The sequence below is a fragment of the Lithobates pipiens genome, unplaced genomic scaffold, assembly GCF_037356315.1.
Source record: "Lithobates pipiens isolate NorthernLeopardFrog02 unplaced genomic scaffold, aLitPip1_a1.2 Scaffold_16, whole genome shotgun sequence".
NCBI classification, from domain to species: Eukaryota; Metazoa; Chordata; class Amphibia; order Anura; family Ranidae; genus Lithobates; species Lithobates pipiens.
The window spans coordinates 103394164-103412958 of NW_027507748.1; the positions used below are offsets into that span (position 1 = coordinate 103394164).

Consider the following 18795-nt stretch of genomic DNA (forward strand, 5'->3'; position numbering starts at 1 on the left):
CAGTTGACCAGAGGTTCAAAACATTGCTGTAGGTGACAGAAAACTTCTACAACCTAGCATCTTGTTTTAGTTATTGTGCTGAAGAAAGGGGGACTATCTAGTGTACAATTCACCTAATTGGTATGTGTGTGTTTTGTTTTGTTTTTTTAACACACTTGCAAATTATCCTTGTACCATTGTGGAAGACACCATTCACACCTAGTTTACGGCATATATCTTTCACCAGAATCATGGTACACTTTGTCCTTTATGGTCCCAAAACTATTTGTATTATTTGTATATGTACTGTTTTTGTATTTTTGACGTTATACTCGAATTGTGTTCTCACAGAGCACTTATGGATTTTGGAGGAAGCCTGCAATGAACTTGATCTATAAACCTCATCAGCTGAGAGTCCTCAACCCTTTCATCCTTCGCCAGGTTTCACAGAATCTACTGAATTTTCCCAGCAACTTTCCAAAGACAGAAGTAAGTTAATTTGTTTTGTGGCTGGTTCCTTTATAGATGTAAATGGGTAGCACAGTGTTGTCTGATGTCTGGTTTTATTATGTCTTGCTAAAAATGTAGAGATATAGTAATTTTTTAAAAATATTTATGGTCCTTTAAATTTGTTGTAAATGTGTAAAACAAAAAAACAAAAAAACAAAAAAAAAAAATTGGGGTAAAAACAAAAAAATGTCAGCATTTCATCTTATTCGGAGAGTCCTAGTTCTGGTGTTAAGATCCCTCGTATTCCTTAGCATTGAAGCTTCCTGAGATATGCAAGCAGCTGTAGACATCAGGGGATGGTAAGACATACACTGGTAGTCTTGCTGTTGCGGAATGCATGTCATAAAAGTGCATTCCCTGTGACCAAGTTTCAAGTGGTTGTAAACAAAAAAAAAAGCTCCTGTCCCTTTTAAAGTACGATACATTGCATTGTGCTTTTGTATTGTCATTTATCAATTTTTCCATGTTGTATTCCTGGTTGATCCTGCCTGTTCCTGTGTTCCCCTGTGTAAACTGACTACATTTATCATTGCTACTGATCCATGATAGTGTGATCAGTTTACATCCCTCATCATCCTGCTCTCTCCTCAGCGTCTCTGCATCTCTCCCTCCCTCCCTCCCTCCCTCCCTCTTTATCATTTCAGTAGTCTGTGTGAAACTAATCTCCTCCCCTGCCCTCCCTTCCTGTCTTGATTGAGTATGCAGCTGCTCCTTCCTTTTAGTAAAGTTGTTGAAAAGTTACATCTATCATATACTTTTATCCTCTCTGTTTTAGGAACATATTAAATACAGTGTGTGTGTTTTTTGTTAATTATAATGCTAAATACTTTTTGTCCCACTCTGCGGGAAATGCACAGTAGTGCCAGTAGATACCATTCTCTCATCACCACTGTTCCAATATGCACTTCTCTCTTTACCATGGCACAGAAGAGGAGGGATGCTGGCTAATGATGGTAGCTGCAGGGATCGGGTTTGCAGGGGGGGGGGGGGGGGTCAGATTGGGTGGAGGGGATAATTTAGTGTTGGGGGTGAAGGTTATAGGAGAGGAGAGTGGGGGGGGGGCAGTTTCAGGTGGAAGGGTGTGGCGAGGGGAAGAGGCAGGGGACAGGGAAGTGGCGGCATGGGGGGGGGTCACATTAGGGGTTAATAACTCTGATCAGCAGGTTGTAACCGGCTGATTAGTGTTATAGAATTGTTCAGCAGAGTCTGCTGAATAATTCTGATATAAGCTTATAGAACAGGGAGAAAGGAGGTCCGTACGCTGTACTGACTTGGCCACCTGTGGGCACTGCTGTAGGTCCGTACGGCGCACGGAAAGGGTTAAATGTATACATTCAAAACAATATATGTTATCTGAAAGCAGAGGCCCTATAGAACAAACTGATAAATGTAATTTGTATGGGTTTTTTTATTCGTACAATTTAGCAATCCTATAATTTTAGTAAAGAATAAACTCAAGTTCATTTTAGTGCACACACACAAAAAAATTTCCCAGTTATTGTAAAATATAAAAGCTAAGATTGTGGAATATGTCAGGCCTCTAAACTGCATGTTCCAATTAAACAATCACAAACTATGATACCCAAAAGCATCAATAGGTACTACTTAAAAATAAAATAATGTACAGCTGAATTTAAAAATTAACTGTAAATAATGGCCCTAGAGTTATTCCTTTTATTTCAGCATGCATGGGAGTACCTAATATGTCTTATGCTGGTGTTGTATACATATGTACATTCCTCTGTTCGATGTTTGTAATTCTACTTTCATTTTTTTTACACACTTCCGTTTGACTCAGTGATGCAATCACCAAGTCTTTCTGCTTTTCTGTGCAGGCATATTTTAGGTGGTGGGAGGGGCCAGCAGGGTGCTATACGTAGCTTCTTTAAAACATTTCTACTCCCTGCCTCAGTACCCCTTCAGAAGAATGCTTTGGTAATTGGATGTTAGTCTAGAGCAGGGATCTCCAATCTACGGCCCGGCAGCTGTTGGGAACTACACGTCTCATGAGGCATTGTAAAACTCTGACATTCTTAGACATGACTAGGCATGATGGGAATTGTAGTTCCTGAAAAACTGGAGGGCCATAGTTTGGAGACCCCGGGTCTAGAGGAATGGCGCAACTAGGCATGCTGCATTTTCATACAGACTGCCCTAAGCAATGCCCACATGTGATGCTAAGCCTATCTAGGATTACTGTTATCACCGGCGCACTGGCTGCAAAGAGAGTCTAGATCATCTTTGATTGACTGTGTGGCTTTGGAGGACCGGAGCGACGTCATGTTCGAGGGTGAAAATAAACTTTTTTTTTTTTTTTTTTTAAGGCTAAAGATCACATTTTTTTTTTTCTATTTTTTAAAGCAAAAGACCAAAAAACATTTTTTTGTTGTTGATCTTTTGCTTTTAAAGGTAAAGGAGCATTTTGGGGTCTTGGGTAATAGGAATAAAAGTGTTAAAACATAAATAGAAGGGACAGTGTAAAAAAAAAAAAAAAAAAATGTAAAGCGCCCCCATCCCTCCGTGCTTAAGTGCAGAAGCAAATACATACATAAGTCAAGCACACATATGTAACTGGTATTCTCACCTTCTATGAGGTATTGCTGGAACGTTGGAGCAAGAGCAATAATTCTAGCGCTAGACCTCCTCTGTAGCTCTAAACAGGTAACCTGTAAAGTTTTTAAAGTGTCGCCTATGGATATTTTTAAGTACCGTAGCTTGTTGCCATTACACAAATAACAAATGAATATGTGAAAAGTGTGGTGTGCATTTGTATTCAGCCCCCCTGAGTAAATACTTTGTAGAATCACCTGTTGCTGCCATTACAGTTGCAAGTCTTTTTGGGGGTGTCTCTACCAGCTTTGTACATCTGGAAAGTGACATTTTTGCTATTTTTTTTTTTTTTTTTGTAAAATAGCTTACGCTCTGTCAGATTGGATAGAGAGTGTCTGTGAACAGTAATTTTCAGGTCTTGCCACAGATTCCCAATTGGATTTAGGTCTGAACTTTGACTGGGCTAGTCTAACACATGACCAAAACCATTCCATTGTAGCTCTGGCTGTATGTTTCGGGTCATTGTCCTGCAGGAAGGTGAACCTCCGCCCCAGTCTCAAGTCTTTTGCAGACCCTAACAGGTTTTCTTCTAAGATTGCCCTGTATTTGGCTGCATCCATCTTCCATCAACTCTCACCAGCTTCCCTGTCCCTGCTGAAGAAATGCATCCCCACAAAATCATACTGCTCAGGGTGATGTGCAGTGTTAGTTTTCTGCCACACATAGCGTTTTGTTTCAGTCCAAAAAATTACAACTTCTTCCACATGTTTGCTGTGTCCCCCACATGGCTTCTCGCAATCTGCAGATGGGACTTCTTATTGCTTTCTTTCAACAATGGCTTTCAGAAGAAAGCCACTCTTCCATAAAGGCCAGATTTGTGGAGTGCATGACTAATAGTTGTCCTGTGGACAGATTCTGGCGCTTGATTAGTCGATCTCTGCAGATCCTCCAGAGTTACCATGGGTCTTTTGGCTACTTCTCTGATTAATACCCTCCTTAACAGGCGGTTAGTCATTTAGGTAGACGGCCATGTCCTGGTAGGTTTGCAGTTGTGCCATACTCTTTCCATTTTCCCATGATTGATTGAACAATTCTCTGTGAGATGTTCAAACCTTGGGATTTTTTTTAAAACCTAACCCAGCTTTAAACTTCTCCAACAACTTTATCCCTGACCTGCCTGGTGTGTTCCTTGGCCTTTTTTTATGATGCTGTTTGTTCATTAGGGTTCTCTGACAAACCTCTGAGGTCTTCAAAGAAAAGCTGTGTTTATACTGAGATTAAATTAAACACAGGTAGACTCTATTTACTAATTAGGTGACTTCTGAAAGTAATTGGTTCCATTAGAGTTTAGTTAGAGGTATCAGAGTAAAGGGGGCTGAATACAAGTGCACGCCACACTTTTCACATATTTATTTGTAAAAAAAATGGAAAACCATTTATCATTTTCCTTCCACTTACATAAAATCCCAATAAAATACATTTACGGTTGTAACATGACAAAATGTGGAGAATATGAAGCGATCTGAATACTTTTTCAAGGCACTGTGTGTGTGTGTGTGTGTGTGTATATATATATATATATATATATATATATATATATATATATATATATTATACATACGCACTTTTTTTCTTTTTCATTTTAATTATTTCTCATTTAAAGCATTTTCTGGTATGGTTTATTAAAAGAAAAAAAAATTCTGTGAATTTTTAGTGAATGAAGCCTTTTGTGTTCTTCACAAAGGCCTGTGTAGTAAATATAGGGTAATATTAACACAACAAATAAAATGAATATACAAATACGGACAAGTAATTTGTGTACCATGAATAGCTTTTTATTAATTGTACCCTTTTCAAATAACATTCAGTAGTCCATTGTTTTCTAGCTGTCATGTTTAGCTTAGCAGTCCTTGGCAGAGGCTGGAAGGACAAGTTGGCACATGTACATCCCCGCTGGCTGCTGTTGTAGTGACTTCTTATGATTACCTCTTTGTGTTTCGGCAGACATTTCTAAAGTTCTCATTTTACATGTGCTGTTTAAACTCATTAACAATCGTATTTGTATATTTTACACTCAACGGGTTTAGGAAAAATGATTTTTCCTTAGTTACACATTGAACATACCATTATGATTATTATTCTAATAATGGTATACATATTTTATATATATATATAATTTTTTAGGAAGAGTAATGAAGATGAAATGAAAGCGGTTGTAGAGTAAACATTCTTTTTCTCCTAAGATACTTGTTATACTTCTCTGCTCCGTGCAATGGTTTTTCACAGAGCTCCCCTAAACCTCCTCTTCTCGGGTCCCCCACTCCACGCCACCTTGTCTCCATGGGGAGCACCTTTCTATGGTGGCATATATGCGGGCTTGCTCCGAGCAGGGCTGTATGTGTACACCTCTGCCTCACCCCCCGCTCCCTCCTCACTATATCTAACTGATGGGCAGGAGCCAGCTGCTGAAAGATTTTTTACATGAATGCATGGAGTGCATTAAGGTAAAAAGTGTTATGACTTTAGAACCACTTTAAAGTGTTTGCTACTAAACTCAGTAATCTGAAAATAGTTCACCATCATACAACCTGTCCCATGGCTTACCAACCCACAATGATGTATGTATAGAGTAGTGCTTAAAAGCATTTTGTTATAGTTGCAAATTTAAGCTATCTTGTATACTGAAATAGCAGCGCATATCAAATCATATCACTTGCAATGGTTTGGGCATATTACTACAGGCAATACATGGGTCAAAAAGAAAAAAAGGGCCAGAAAAAAAAGAAGTGGGGAATTGCAGCCATAGTTCAATTCTGGGAGTCCTATAGCTTTGACTATACAACACTTTGTTGGTAGGGTGATGTCTTGGCTTTTTATAATGTTGTCTAGGTTTGCCATTGCTTTCCTCCCAAGAAGCAAGCCTCTCTCTTAATTTCATGGCTACAGGAAGAGTCTGCCGTGATCTTGGAGCCTAGGAAGAGTAAATCTGCCACTGTTTCCATTTCTTCTCCTTCTATTTGGAGTGATGGGACCGGTTGCCATAATCTTAGTTTTCTTAATGTTCAATTTCAGGCCAGCTTTTGCGCTCTCCCTTTTTCACCTTCATTAACCACTTGCTTACTGGGCAATTAACCACTTAAGGACCGCCGCATGGCAATGTACGGACCCCCTCCCGCTGGATGCGGCGGTCCGTTTCGCTGCAGGAGCGATCCGGGATGAGGGGATGGCCGTTGGTTTCTGACCATCCCCTCCCAATCGCTCCTGGCGAATGAGAAGCTTCCCCCGCCTGTGTATAGTAAACACAGGCAGGGAGGAAGTGATGTCATTCTCCTCGGGGCGGTCTTTTTGACCGGACTACGAGGAGAACACTAAAAGTAAGTGTGCACCAACACTACACTGACATGTAGGCACACAAACCCCCCCCCCTCCGATCGCCCCCCGATCCCCCCCCGCTCCCCCTCCCAGTGTCACTGATTGCAGTGATCATTTATTTTCTGATCACTGCATTTAGTGTCAGTTGTGACAGTAAAAACTGTCAGGGCAGTTAGTGTTAGGTCCAGGGTAGCCCCCTACCCCCCCAATAAAGGTTTAACCCCCTGATTGCCCCTAGAGTTAACCCTTTCACCCCCTTTTGCCAGTGTCCCTAAGCGATCGTTTTTCTGATCGCTGCATTAGTGTCACTGGTGCCGCTAAGTAGCTAGTTATTTTTTTAGGTTCACCGCCAGGTTTTTATAGCGCTAGGTACCCCGATATACTACCCAATAACGGTTTTAACCCCCTGATTGCCCCTAGTTAACCCTTTCACCCCCTTTTGCCAGTGTCACTAAGCGATCATTTTTCTGATCGCTGCATTAGTGTCACTGGTGTCGCTAGGTAGCTAGTTCTTTTTTTTAGGTTCACCGCCAGGTTTTTATAGCGCTAGGTACCCCGATATACTACCCAATAACGGTTTTAACCCCCTGATTGCCCCTAGTTAACCCTTTCACCCCCTTTTGCCAGTGTCACTAAGCGATCATTTTTCTGATCGCTGCATTAGTGTCACTGGTGTCGCTAGGTAGCTAGTTCTTTTTTTTAGGTTCACCGCCAGGATTTTATAGCGCTAGGTACCCCCATATACTACCCAATAATGGTTTTAACCCCCTGATTGCCCCTAGTTAACCCTTTCACCAGTGATCACCGTATAAGTGTTACGGGTGACTCTGGTTAGTTAGTTTGCTTTTTATAGCACCAGGGCACCCACCATTTATTACCCAATAAAGGTTTAACCCCCTGATCACCCGGCGGTGATATCAATTAGGTTTTAGGGTCAGGGTCTGCGTCGCCCCAGGCAGCGCTAGGTTAGTACCAGTACTGCTAACACCCACGCGCAAAGCATAAACCTCCCGTAATGGTATAGAAGCGTCCCCAGCAGTTTAGGGTTCCAAAAAACGCATGGTTAGCGGGATCAGCCCAGATACCTGCTAGGACCTGCATTTTGCCCCTCCGCCCAGCCCACCCAAGTGCAGTATCGATCGATCACTATCACTTACAAAACACTAAACACATAACTGCAGCGTTCGCAGAGTCGGGCCTGATGGACTCAACATGCCTCTCAGTAAATAGCTTGGGGTGTCTACTTTCCAAAATGGGGTCATTTGGGGGGGGTTTGTGCTATTTTGGCATTTTATGGCCTTCGAAACTGTGATGGGTAGTGAGGAGTGAAATCAAAAATTTGCACCCTTAGAAATCCTGAAGGCAGTGATTGGTTTTCGGGGTGCCGTACGTGGCTAGACTCCCAAAATGTCCCACATATGTGGTATCCTCATACTCAGGAGAAGCAGCAAAATATATTTTGGGGTGCAATTCCACATATAACTATGGCATGTGTGAGCAATATATCATTTAGTGACAACTTTTTGTAAACTTTTTTTTTTTTGTGTGTCATTATTCAATCACTTGGGACAAAAAAAATAAAAATTCAATGGGCTCAACATGCCCCTCAGCAATTACCTTGGGGTGTCTACTTTCCAAAATGGGGTCATTGGGGGGGGGGGGGGGTTGTTATTTTGGCATTTTATGGCCTTTGAAACTGTGATAGGTAGTGAGGAGTGAAATCAAAAATTTACACCCTTAGAAATCCTGAAGGCAGTGATTGGTTTTTGGGGTGCCGTACGCGGCTAGACTCCCAAAAAGTCCCACATATTTGGTATCCCCGTACTCAGGAGAAGCAGCAGAATATATCTTGGGGTGCAATTCCACATATAACTATGGCATGTGTGAGCAATATATCATTTAGTGACCACCTTTTGTAAACTTTTTTTTTTTTTTGTGTGTCATTATTCAATCACTTGGGACAAAAAAAAAATATTCAATGGGCTCAACATGCCCCTCAGCAATTTCCTTGGGGTGTCTATTTTCCAAAATGGGGTCATTTGGGGGGGGGGGGGGGGTTGTACTGCCCTGCCATTTTAGCACCTCAAGAAATGAGATAGGCAGTCGTAAATTAAAAGCTGTGTAAATTCCAGAAAATGTACTCTAGTTTGTAGACGCTATAACTTTTGCGTAAACCAAAAAATATACGCTTATTGACATTTTTTTTTTACTAAAGACATGTGGCTGAATACATTTTGCCCCAAATGTATGACTAAAATTGAGTTTATTCGATTTTTCTTGTAACAAAAAGTAGAAAATATATATTTTTCTCTAAATTTTCGGTCTTTTTCCATTTATATCGCAAAAAATAAAAATTGCAGAGGCAATCAAATACCATCAAAAGAAAGCTCTATTTGTGGGAAGAAAATGACGCAAATTTCGTTTGGGTACAACATTGCATGGCCGCGCAATTACCAGTTAAAGCAGTGCAGTGCGAAATTGTAAAAAGACCTCTGGTCCTTAGGCTGACAATTGGTCCGGGGCTGAAGTGGTTAAACCCCCTCCTGCCCAGACAAATTTTCAGTGCTGACACACTTCGAATGACAATTGCGCAGTCCTACAATACTGTACACAAATGAAAATTTTCTTTTGGTAGTATTTAATCACAGCTGGGGTTTTTATTTTTTGCTAAACAAACAAAAAAAAATTTGAGGAAAAAAACAGGTTTCATAGTTTGTTATAAACTTTTGCAAACAGGTCATTTTTCTCCTTGCTATGCGCTTATGAGGCAGCACTGGTGGGCATTGATAGGCTGCACTGATGGGCACTGATAGGAACAGATAAGGCGGCACTGATGGCCACTGATAGGTGGCACTGATGGGCACTGGCAGGTGACACTGATGGGCAACGCTGTTGATGAGGCGCTGATAGGTGGCACATTTTGATCTCTAGTTCCTCTGCCTCTTCGAAATCCAGGTTGTACTTGTGGTAGCTCTCGGTTCACATGCTGCTAAAGCCTAGCTTGTAGAATTTTCCGCATAACCTTGCTACCATGTGAGATTAGTGCTATCATACGGTAGTTTGAACATTCTTTGGCGCTGCCTTTCTTTGGTGTCAGAATGTAAACGGACCACTTCCATTCCTGTTGCTATTGTTGAGTTTTCCAAGGGGTCAGCAACCCGGCCCGCCACCGCTAGATGTGAGTGCCGTCAGTACCCATGATTAATTCACGGGCACTCAGCCTATGGAAATTTTTCAGTCAGTATCACAGGGCTGGATGGGGGCGGAAACCGCTGGAGTTAACTTTTTAAATTACACAGCAGGTGATTGGTTGCTGGGCGATCCTAGCAACCAATCACCTGCCTGGTAATGGTAAAAGTTAACCAGCAGTTCCTGTCCCCATCCAGCCTTGTGATATTGATCTCTGCTCTGCTCGCTGTACACATGTGTCAGGTAGGAGAGTTCTACCTACACAGTCTGTGTGTGGGTTTGACGGGGCAGAGAACACTGTGGTGGGGTACAGAGGACACTATGGAAGTGATATGAAGGGGACAGAGGACACTGCTATGAGGTACAGAAAACACTGAAATTGGGGGGAACCCTATTAGGGACCACACCACCCCTGGGGACAAGGACCCCACCACCCCTGGGCACAGGCACTCTTTCTCACCCCTGGGCACAGGCACTCTTTCTCACCCCTGGGCACAGGCACTCTTTCTCACCCCTGGGGACATGAACCCCTTCTCCCCTGGGGACAGGGACCTCATCTCCCCTGGGGACAGGGACCTAATCACCCCTAGGGACAGGAACCCCATCTCCAGACCATGCTGGCTGGCGTCAGCCAACCTTGGGTGCCAGAGGGCAGTAAAATTTAAATCCCCAGCCACATGCTCCCTTCACTTTAAAGTGAAGTAAACCGGTACTGTTATTACTATGTTATGATTATTATTATCTTCATTTGTTAGCAGCTGAATGCGGCCCCCCATGCATTCACATACATTGAATAGATCCTTGTAGTCTCCCCAGCCTGGCCATCGAGCGTGAGCAGGTCCTAGCTATGCGCTGGGTCAGCCACGACATGCCCCGTCTGATCCAGGGGCGGCTGGTGAGCTATATGCTCCGGGGCATACATATGACTGGACTACTGCTGTCTGTGTCACAGTGTTCTGTGGCTGGCATCCACCCCGTACTGCTCAGGTGATGGGTCTGTCTGGAATGTGTCCAGCAGTCCCTGCGGGAGGGGTAAGTATGGTTCCATCTGTCTCGGCAAGATGGAGTAGCTGGGCATTCCCTGGGAGGTCGACTAGGGGGTCTCTTGCTCTCCCTTTCTTCTATCCCTGTCCCTTCCCTTCTCCCCATGCTATGTGCCACTGTGTGACTGTGCAGGTGCAGTGGGGGTGCAGTGCACGTACCTGGCTGGGGGTCCTCCGGGGGGGCTCTGGGTCCTGCCGGGGGGCTGCGCTGGGTGTTGGGGGTCTGCTTGTCCTCTTCCCTGTTTCTGGGCCACGGTGAGATGTGTGTGCTTTATTTGACATGTGGGGAGGCCGCCACGCGCTCCACGGTCATTTTCCTGGGGCCGCGGCCATTTTCTGTAGCCACAACCAGTTTTTTGCCTTTCAGCCATTTTTGGTAGCTCGACAGCCATTTTCTGGTAGTTCAGCAGCCATTTTCTCAGCTCCCTCAGACATTTTTGCTGAGGCGGCCATTTTCTAGTAGCCTCAGGTAGTTTTGCCTCTAGTGCTGAGTGCTCGTTTCCTTCTAGAACAGCACACTTTTCACACAGACACCTCGTGGATGACACAGGGGAGAGTGGACAGCAGCAGCACAGCGCAGTAACTGGGTCAGGGTGGTGAGTCCTGTGGGGGGCCCCTCAGTCTGTGGCAGCTAGGAGGGTGGACATTTTGTGTGACTTGCCTTAGGTCCCTAAGTGGTGACAGGCGAGTGTGGGTCAGCGTGGTGTTGGAACCTGGCACTTCTTACCCAGGAAAGCTCTGATTCAGACTCGGGCTCCGCTGTGACAGTCGGCCCTTGTTCTGACGTATCAGAGGATGCGGACCAGGACCGTTTGGACAGTGAGGATGAATTTGTGTCCGGGTCCGCACAGGAAAAGGCGCTGGTAGGAGCACTTATTACAGTGGTGCGGGATACCCTAAAAATGGTGGATACGGCAAGGGCATCTACAGAGGTGTCGGTCCCTTTCGGATCCCACAAGCCGGCCTGCACGGCTAAGGTGTTTCCTTACCCAACTTATTTTGATACGTTTATTTACAAGGAATGGGGAAAACTGCAGCGGCCTTTTCAGTCCCAAAACTCATGGCGGTGCGTTCCCCCGTTGAGAGTTTCCTGAAGAAATGGACATCTCTGATTGTTGAACCCCTGGTATCCAGGTTAAATAAGGTAACCACGATTCTATGCATAGTTGTATGCAAAAGTTTAGGAACCCCTGACAATTTCCATGATTGTTATTTATAAATATTTGGGTGTTTGGATCAGCAATTTCACTTTGATCTGTCAAATAACTGAAACTAATATTTCAGTAGTGAAATTAGGTTTATTGGATTAAGCGAAAATGCACAATATGCATCAAAACAAAATTAGACAGGTGCATAAATTTGAGCACCCCAACAGAAAAATTGCATAAATATTTAGTAGAGCCTCCTTTAGCAGAAATAACAGTCTCTCTAGATGCTCCCTATAGCCTGTAATGAGTGGATTCTGGATGAATGTATTTTGGACCATTCCTCCTTACAAAACATCTCCAGTTCAGTTAGGTTTGATGGTTGCCGAGCATGGACAGCCCGCTTGAAATCACCCCACAGATGTTCAATGATATTCAAGTCTGACTGGGATGGCTATTCCAAAACATTGTACTTGTTCCTCTGCATAAATGCCCAAGTAGATTTTGAGCAGTGTTTTGGGTCGTTGTTGAAATATTCATCCCCGGCGTAACTTCAACTTTGTGACTGATCCTCAACATTATTCTCAAGAATCTGCTGATATTGAGTAGAATCCATGCGAAACTCAACTTTAACCAGGTTCCCAGTACCGGCACTGGCCACACAGTCCCACAGCATTATGAAACCTCCACCAAATTATACTGTGGGCAGCAAGTGTTTTTCTTGGAATGCTGTGTTCTTTTGCAGCCATGCATAACGCCCCTTGTTATGACCAAATAACTCAATCTTTGTTTCATCAGTCCACAACACCTTATTCCAAAATTAAGCTGGCCTGTCCAAATGTGCGTTTGCATACCTCAAGCAACTCCGTTTGTGTCGTGTGTGCAGAAAGGGCTTCTTTCGCATCACTCTCCCATACAGCTCCTCCCTGTGCAAAGTACTCTGAATTGTCTGCAGTCTCTGACCCTCTCCTGTACTATGTCTGCAGTCTCTGACCCTCTCCTGTACTATGTCTGCAGTCTCTGACCCTCTCCTGTACTATGTCTGCAGTCTCTGACCCTCTCCTGTACTATGTCTGCAGTCTCTGACCCTCTCCTGTACTATGTCTGCAGTCTCTGACCCTCTCCTGTACTATGTCTGCAGTCTCTGACCCTCTCCTGTACTATGTCTGCAGTCTCTGACCCTCTCCTGTACTATGTCTGTAGTCTCTGGCCATCTCCTGTGGTATGTCTGCAGTCTCTGGCCATATCTTGTATCATGTCTTCAGTCTCTGGCCATATCTTGTATCATGTCTGCAGTCTCTGGCCATATCTTGTATCATGTCTGCAGTCTCTGACCATATCTTGTATCATGTCTGCAGTCTCTGACCATATCTTGTATCATGTCTGCAGTCTCTGACCCTCTCCTGTAGTATGTCTGCAACCTCTGGCCATCTCCTGTAGTATGTCTGCCGTCTCTGGCCATCACCTTCTAGTATTTCTGCAGTCTCTGACCATCTCTTGTATAATGTCTGCAGTCTCTGACTCTCTCCTGTAGAATGTCTGCAGTCTCTGGCCATCTCTTCCAGTATGTGTGCAGTCTCTGGCCATCTCTTCCAGTATGTGTGCAGTCTCTGGCCATCTCTTCCAGTATGTGTGCAGTCTCTGGCCATCTCTTCCAGTATGTGTGCAGTCTCTGGCCATCTCTTCCAGTATGTGTGCAGTCTCTGGCCATCTCTTCCAGTATGTGTGCAGTCTCTGGCCATCTCTTCCAGTATGTGTGCAGTCTCTGGCCATCTCTTCCAGTATGTGTGCAGTCTCTGGCCATCTCTTCCAGTATGTGTGCAGTCTCTGGCCATCTCTTCCAGTATGTGTGCAGTCTCTGGCCATCTCTTCCAGTATGTGTGCAGTCTCTGGCCATCTCTTCCAGTATGTGTGCAGTCTCTGGCCATCTCTTCCAGTATGTGTGCAGTCTCTGGCCATCTCTTCCAGTATGTGTGCAGTCTCTGGCCATCTCTTCCAGTATGTGTGCAGTCTCTGGCCATCTCTTCCAGTATGTGTGCAGTCTCTGGCCATCTCTTCCAGTATGTGTGCAGTCTCTGGCCATCTCTTCCAGTATGTGTGCAGTCTCTGGCCATCTCTTCCAGTATGTGTGCAGTCTCTGGCCATCTCTTCCAGTATGTGTGCAGTCTCTGGCCATCTCTTCCAGTATGTGTGCAGTCTCTGGCTGTCATCTGTATCATGACTGCACTCTCTGACCACCTCTTGTATCATGACTGCACTCTCTGACCTTCTCTTGTATCATATCTGCACTTTGACCATCTCTTGTATCATGTCTGCAGTCTCTGACCATCTCTTGTATCATGTCTGCACTCTCTCTGACCCTCTCTTTTATAATGTCTGCAGTCTCTGACCATCTCCTGTAGTAGGTCTGTAGTCTCTGGCCATCTTTTGTATCATGTCTGCAGTCTCTGACCCTCTCCCCTAGTATGTTGGGGGGAGCCTGGAGCTCTTCTAAGTTATCTGCTGTACATGCAGGTAGTGTTGTCTTTTTTTAAAAACCCATAAAATAAAAAAATTAAGTTCTGACTGCTTGAATTTTTTTGATGAAAAGCATGGGCAGTAATAGTAATGCATCACAGCATCAAATTGAATCATTGACACGATAATAGTAATCGAATCGAAAGGCCTGCGAAGATGCGCAGTCTATACAGTATATATAGTTTCACCCTTTTACTGTCACTTTATTCAAGCTCACTTCTGACAGGATATACACTGGAGATCAAAAATGGAGAACAACCTACAATTTTCTAAATTTCAAGGTCACAGTTTTGTCCTATTTGAAATGATCTAAACAGGAGAAAAAGAGCAGTTTTGTTAGGCATATTTAATGAGTTACATATACAGTATTTTGAAACACAGAATAAAAAACGATAATGAGATTTGAAAAAGAACATTGATCAAAATTAGAGAAGACGTTCCGATACCCCCCAGTGATTGGTGTCATAATCTGATACATTGTGCTAATTTCTTTATCTGACAAACCCCATTTAACTGGCAGCCAAACTTTCATGTTTTCACTGACTTTGCAAGATGGTGAGCCGTTCTAAAGTGACTGAAACCCTCCGGCAGCAGGCTGTCCAGATGAAGCCAAAGAGATGACCCTTTCAGCCATAGCAAGAGAAGTTTGCCAAATCTGTGATTTCTAGAATATTGTATCTTTGCAACGTCACAAACTCATTCAAGTCCCCCAAGAAGGCAGGTCGGTAATCCACGAAAGACAAATGCAAGAGAGGACAGGATAACATGGAGAATCTCAATGGGTAATCAGTTCAACAATGCAGCTGCAATTGCTCGCCAGTTCACTGCTGAATTGTTCTCTAATTTTGATCTCCAATGTAGTATACGGACTAAACACGTACTACTGTACCTTGAATGTATGTCTGCAAACTTATCTTTTTACTGTACCTGTTGCATATCCTTTAAAAATAAAATAAAATCTTGTGACCCAGATCAAACCCTGAGCTACCTATACTTTTTTATTTTCATTTTGTGGTTATTTTTTTAGATGCTATTATAGTAATTACGTCATTAGTATGAGATCCAGAGTGCTATCAGCACAAACACAGGTACGCATATATGTGGTCTCACAGAAGAAGACCCACCTCAGTGAGACCACATATATGTGTACAAGCGGCGACAAGGGGTTAAACAGGATGTCTGTGTGTAGAAATAAATAAAATATGTCAAGAGCCTGGCTAAATTCATTTAGTCTAACTTGGAAGTGATAACTTGTTGCATTTTAAGTGTTGGATAATGTTGCCACCTGCAGGTGTCACCTAGTATTGAATTCAGTTTTTTTTTTTTTCTAGAAACCAAAACATCCCACCACTGGAATTATTGCCATATCATTGGCATTCCATATATGCAATGAAGTCCATATAGCAGGATTTAAATACAACTTGACATCTTTAAATAGTTCACTTCACTATTATGGAAATGAAACAATGTCTGTAATGGCTCAGGTAAGAACTGCAGTCTATAAGTCATTAGTTCTGTAAGCTGTTCAGTGCTGTTTTGTTTCTTAATTAATAATTCTTCTGTGGCATTTACATTTCTTTTGACACTCAGAAAATTGTAGGATAGGTACTTGAAGGAACAGCTTTTGTCTATTTAAAAATGTTTAATATTCAGATAACTTTCACTTTAGTGTCTATCATCTTCCTCCTTGACAAGTTATATACACTCCTATGATAGAGCTGTTTATCTCTAAATATAACATAGCTTAGATCTTCTTTGGCACTCAGGATCCTCATTCTGCGGTATTGGGCAGCAACTGATGAGGTGACCCCTGCGCATGCTTTGTTGGAGTTGTTTTATCCTTGTACCCTGCTCTAAAGTGTGCACTATGTGTACGCCACAGGCAGTATGTATAGAAAACAATTTGCTAGTTGAAAGAGAGAAAGAGGAAGATGTACACAAAGTGGCGTGGCTGCCTAAATACAATAGCTGGCAGTGGAGATAGCTCTAACAATAACATTTTAGGTCTGAGGTGTTTTGTCTTCCTCAGACAAATTAATTGCAGATATAACCAGATTAAAGTGAAGTTCCACTCAAAATTGGTTCTTGCACTTACAGTGGTGTGAAAAAGTGTTTGCCCCCTTCCTCATTTCCTGTTCCTTTGCATGTTTGTCACACTTAAGTGTTTCGGGAACATCAAACCAATTTAAACAATAGTCAAGGACAACACAAGTAAACACAAAATGCAATTTGTAAATGAAGGTGTTTATTATTAAAGGTGAAAAAAAATCCAAACCATCATGGCCCTGTGTGAAAAAGTGATTGCCCCCTAAACCTAATAACTGGTTGGGCCACCCTTAGCAGCAACAACTGCAACCAAGCGTTTGCGATAACGTGCAATGAGGCTTTTACAGCGTCCTGGAGGAATTTTGGCCCACTCATCTTTGCAGAATTGTCCTAATTCAGTTACATTAGAGGGTTTTCGAGCATGAACGGCCTTTTTAAGGTCATACCACAACATCTCAATAGGATTCAGGTCAGGACTTTGGCTAGGCCACTCCAAAGTCTTCATTTTGTTTTTCTTCAGCCATTCGGTGGTGGACTTGCTGGTGTGTTTAGGATCATTGTCCTGCTGCAGAACCCAAGTTCGTTTCAGCTTGAGTACACGAACAGATGGTCGGACATTCTCCTTCAGGATCTCTTGGTAGACAGCAGAATTCATAGTTCCTTTTATCACGGCAAGTCTTCCAGGTCCTGAAGCAGCAAAACAGCCCCAGACCATCACACTACCACCACCATATTTTACTGTTGGTATAATGTTCTTTTTATGAAATGCAGTGTTCCTTCTATACCAGATATACTTGGACACACAACTTCCAAAGAGTTCCACTTTTGTCTCATCGGTCCACAGAATGTTGTCCCAAAAGTCTTGGGGATCATCAAGATGTGTTGTGGAGAAATTGAGACGAGCTTTGATGTTCTTTTTGCTCAGCAGTGGTTTTCTCCTTGGAACTCTGCCATGCAGGCCATTTTTGCCCAGTCTTTTCCTGATGGTGGAGGCATGAACGCTGACCTTAACTGAGGCAAGTGAGGCCTGCAGTTCCTTGGACATTGTTGTGGGGTCTTTTGTGACCTCTTGGATGAGTCGTCGCTGCGCTCTTGGGGTAATTTTGGGCGGCCGGCCACTCCTGGGAAGGTTCACCACTGTTCCATGTCTTCGCCATTTGTGGATAATGGCTCTCACTGTGGTTTGCTGGATTCCCAAAGCTTTGGAAATGGCTTTATAACCCTTTCCAGACTGATAGATCTCAATTACTTTCTTTCTCAATTGTTCCTGAATTTCTTTGGGTCTCGGCATGATGTGTAGCTTTTAAGGATCTTCTGGTGGACCTTACTGTGTCAAGCAGCTCCTATTTAAGTGATGCCTTGATTGTGAACAGGTTTGGCAATAATCAGGCCCGGGTGTGGCTAGAGAAATTGAACTCAGGTGTGGACAACCACAGTTATAGTATGTTTTAACAAGGGGGGCAATCACTTTTTCACACAGGGCCATGATGGTTTGGATTTTTTTTCACCTTGAATAATAAACACCTTCATTTACAAATTGCATTTTGTGTTTACTTGTGTTGTCCTTGACTATTTTTTAAATTGGTTTGATGTTCCGAAACACTTAAGTGTGACAAACATGCAAAGGAACAGGAAATGAGGAAGGGGGCAAACACTTTTTCACACCACTGTATCTGATTCCCCCCCCACCTAGTGCCATTTGGCTGGGCTACACTGCCGGGTTCCCTTACCCGCAATGGCAGCGGTAGCACCCAACTGGCTGAGTTCCCGGCATCGCTGGACTTCAGGACAGGTAAGTGTCCTTATGTTAAAAGTCAGCAACTATAGTATGTGTAGCTGCTGACTTTTAATTTTTAAAGGTGTTGGTGGAACTCCGCTTTAAAGCAGTTTCTTGAACAACTCTAAAGCAATTCTTGATTCTTCTTGAGTTTTTCAAAGAACTAGCCCTGTACTGAGTTTAGTGACACAATGATGTGCATTTTAATGCATCCTTGTGCGTTGTGTAAACATGTAGACATTCTGCATTTTTATTCCATGAATAGTAATGCACTTGTGAAGAGGACACATAGAGAACCTTTGTTTTTCCAGTATCTTTCCACTGAGTCTGCATTTAACAACGCAGTTCAATGCACCTGATGTGACTAAGCCCTAAAATGTTTACTTCAAGCTCCATTTAGATTTTGTGACTAGCAAGAGAAATTAGAATTTTGACATGTTTTGCGCGCGCGCGCACACACACACACACACACACACACACACACACACACACAAAAATATGTTAACTTTCTGCCATTTAGAAAACCGAATCGTTGCAGACTAAAACATAACTGAGTAGACATGATACAAAACAAAGCATATAAGAAGAAATTTGTAGGCAGATGTACCTTGAACCTGGGTTCACACTGCTGCAATGTCAAACATCGCATATGATTCGCACCGCACTG

At 43.1% G+C, this 18795-nt stretch overlaps 1 protein-coding gene across 1 annotated transcript in view; it reads left to right on the forward strand.

Moving 5' to 3' along the window:
- Positions 1-18795, forward strand: part of ST3GAL6 (ST3 beta-galactoside alpha-2,3-sialyltransferase 6) — a 253034-nt gene that overhangs the window by 228308 nt on the left and 5931 nt on the right. The window contains exons 10-11 of the mRNA XM_077480185.1: positions 331-468; positions 15637-15789. Of these exons, the coding sequence (XP_077336311.1) occupies positions 331-468; positions 15637-15789 (291 nt within the window). The remainder of the gene's footprint in view (positions 1-330; positions 469-15636; positions 15790-18795) is intronic.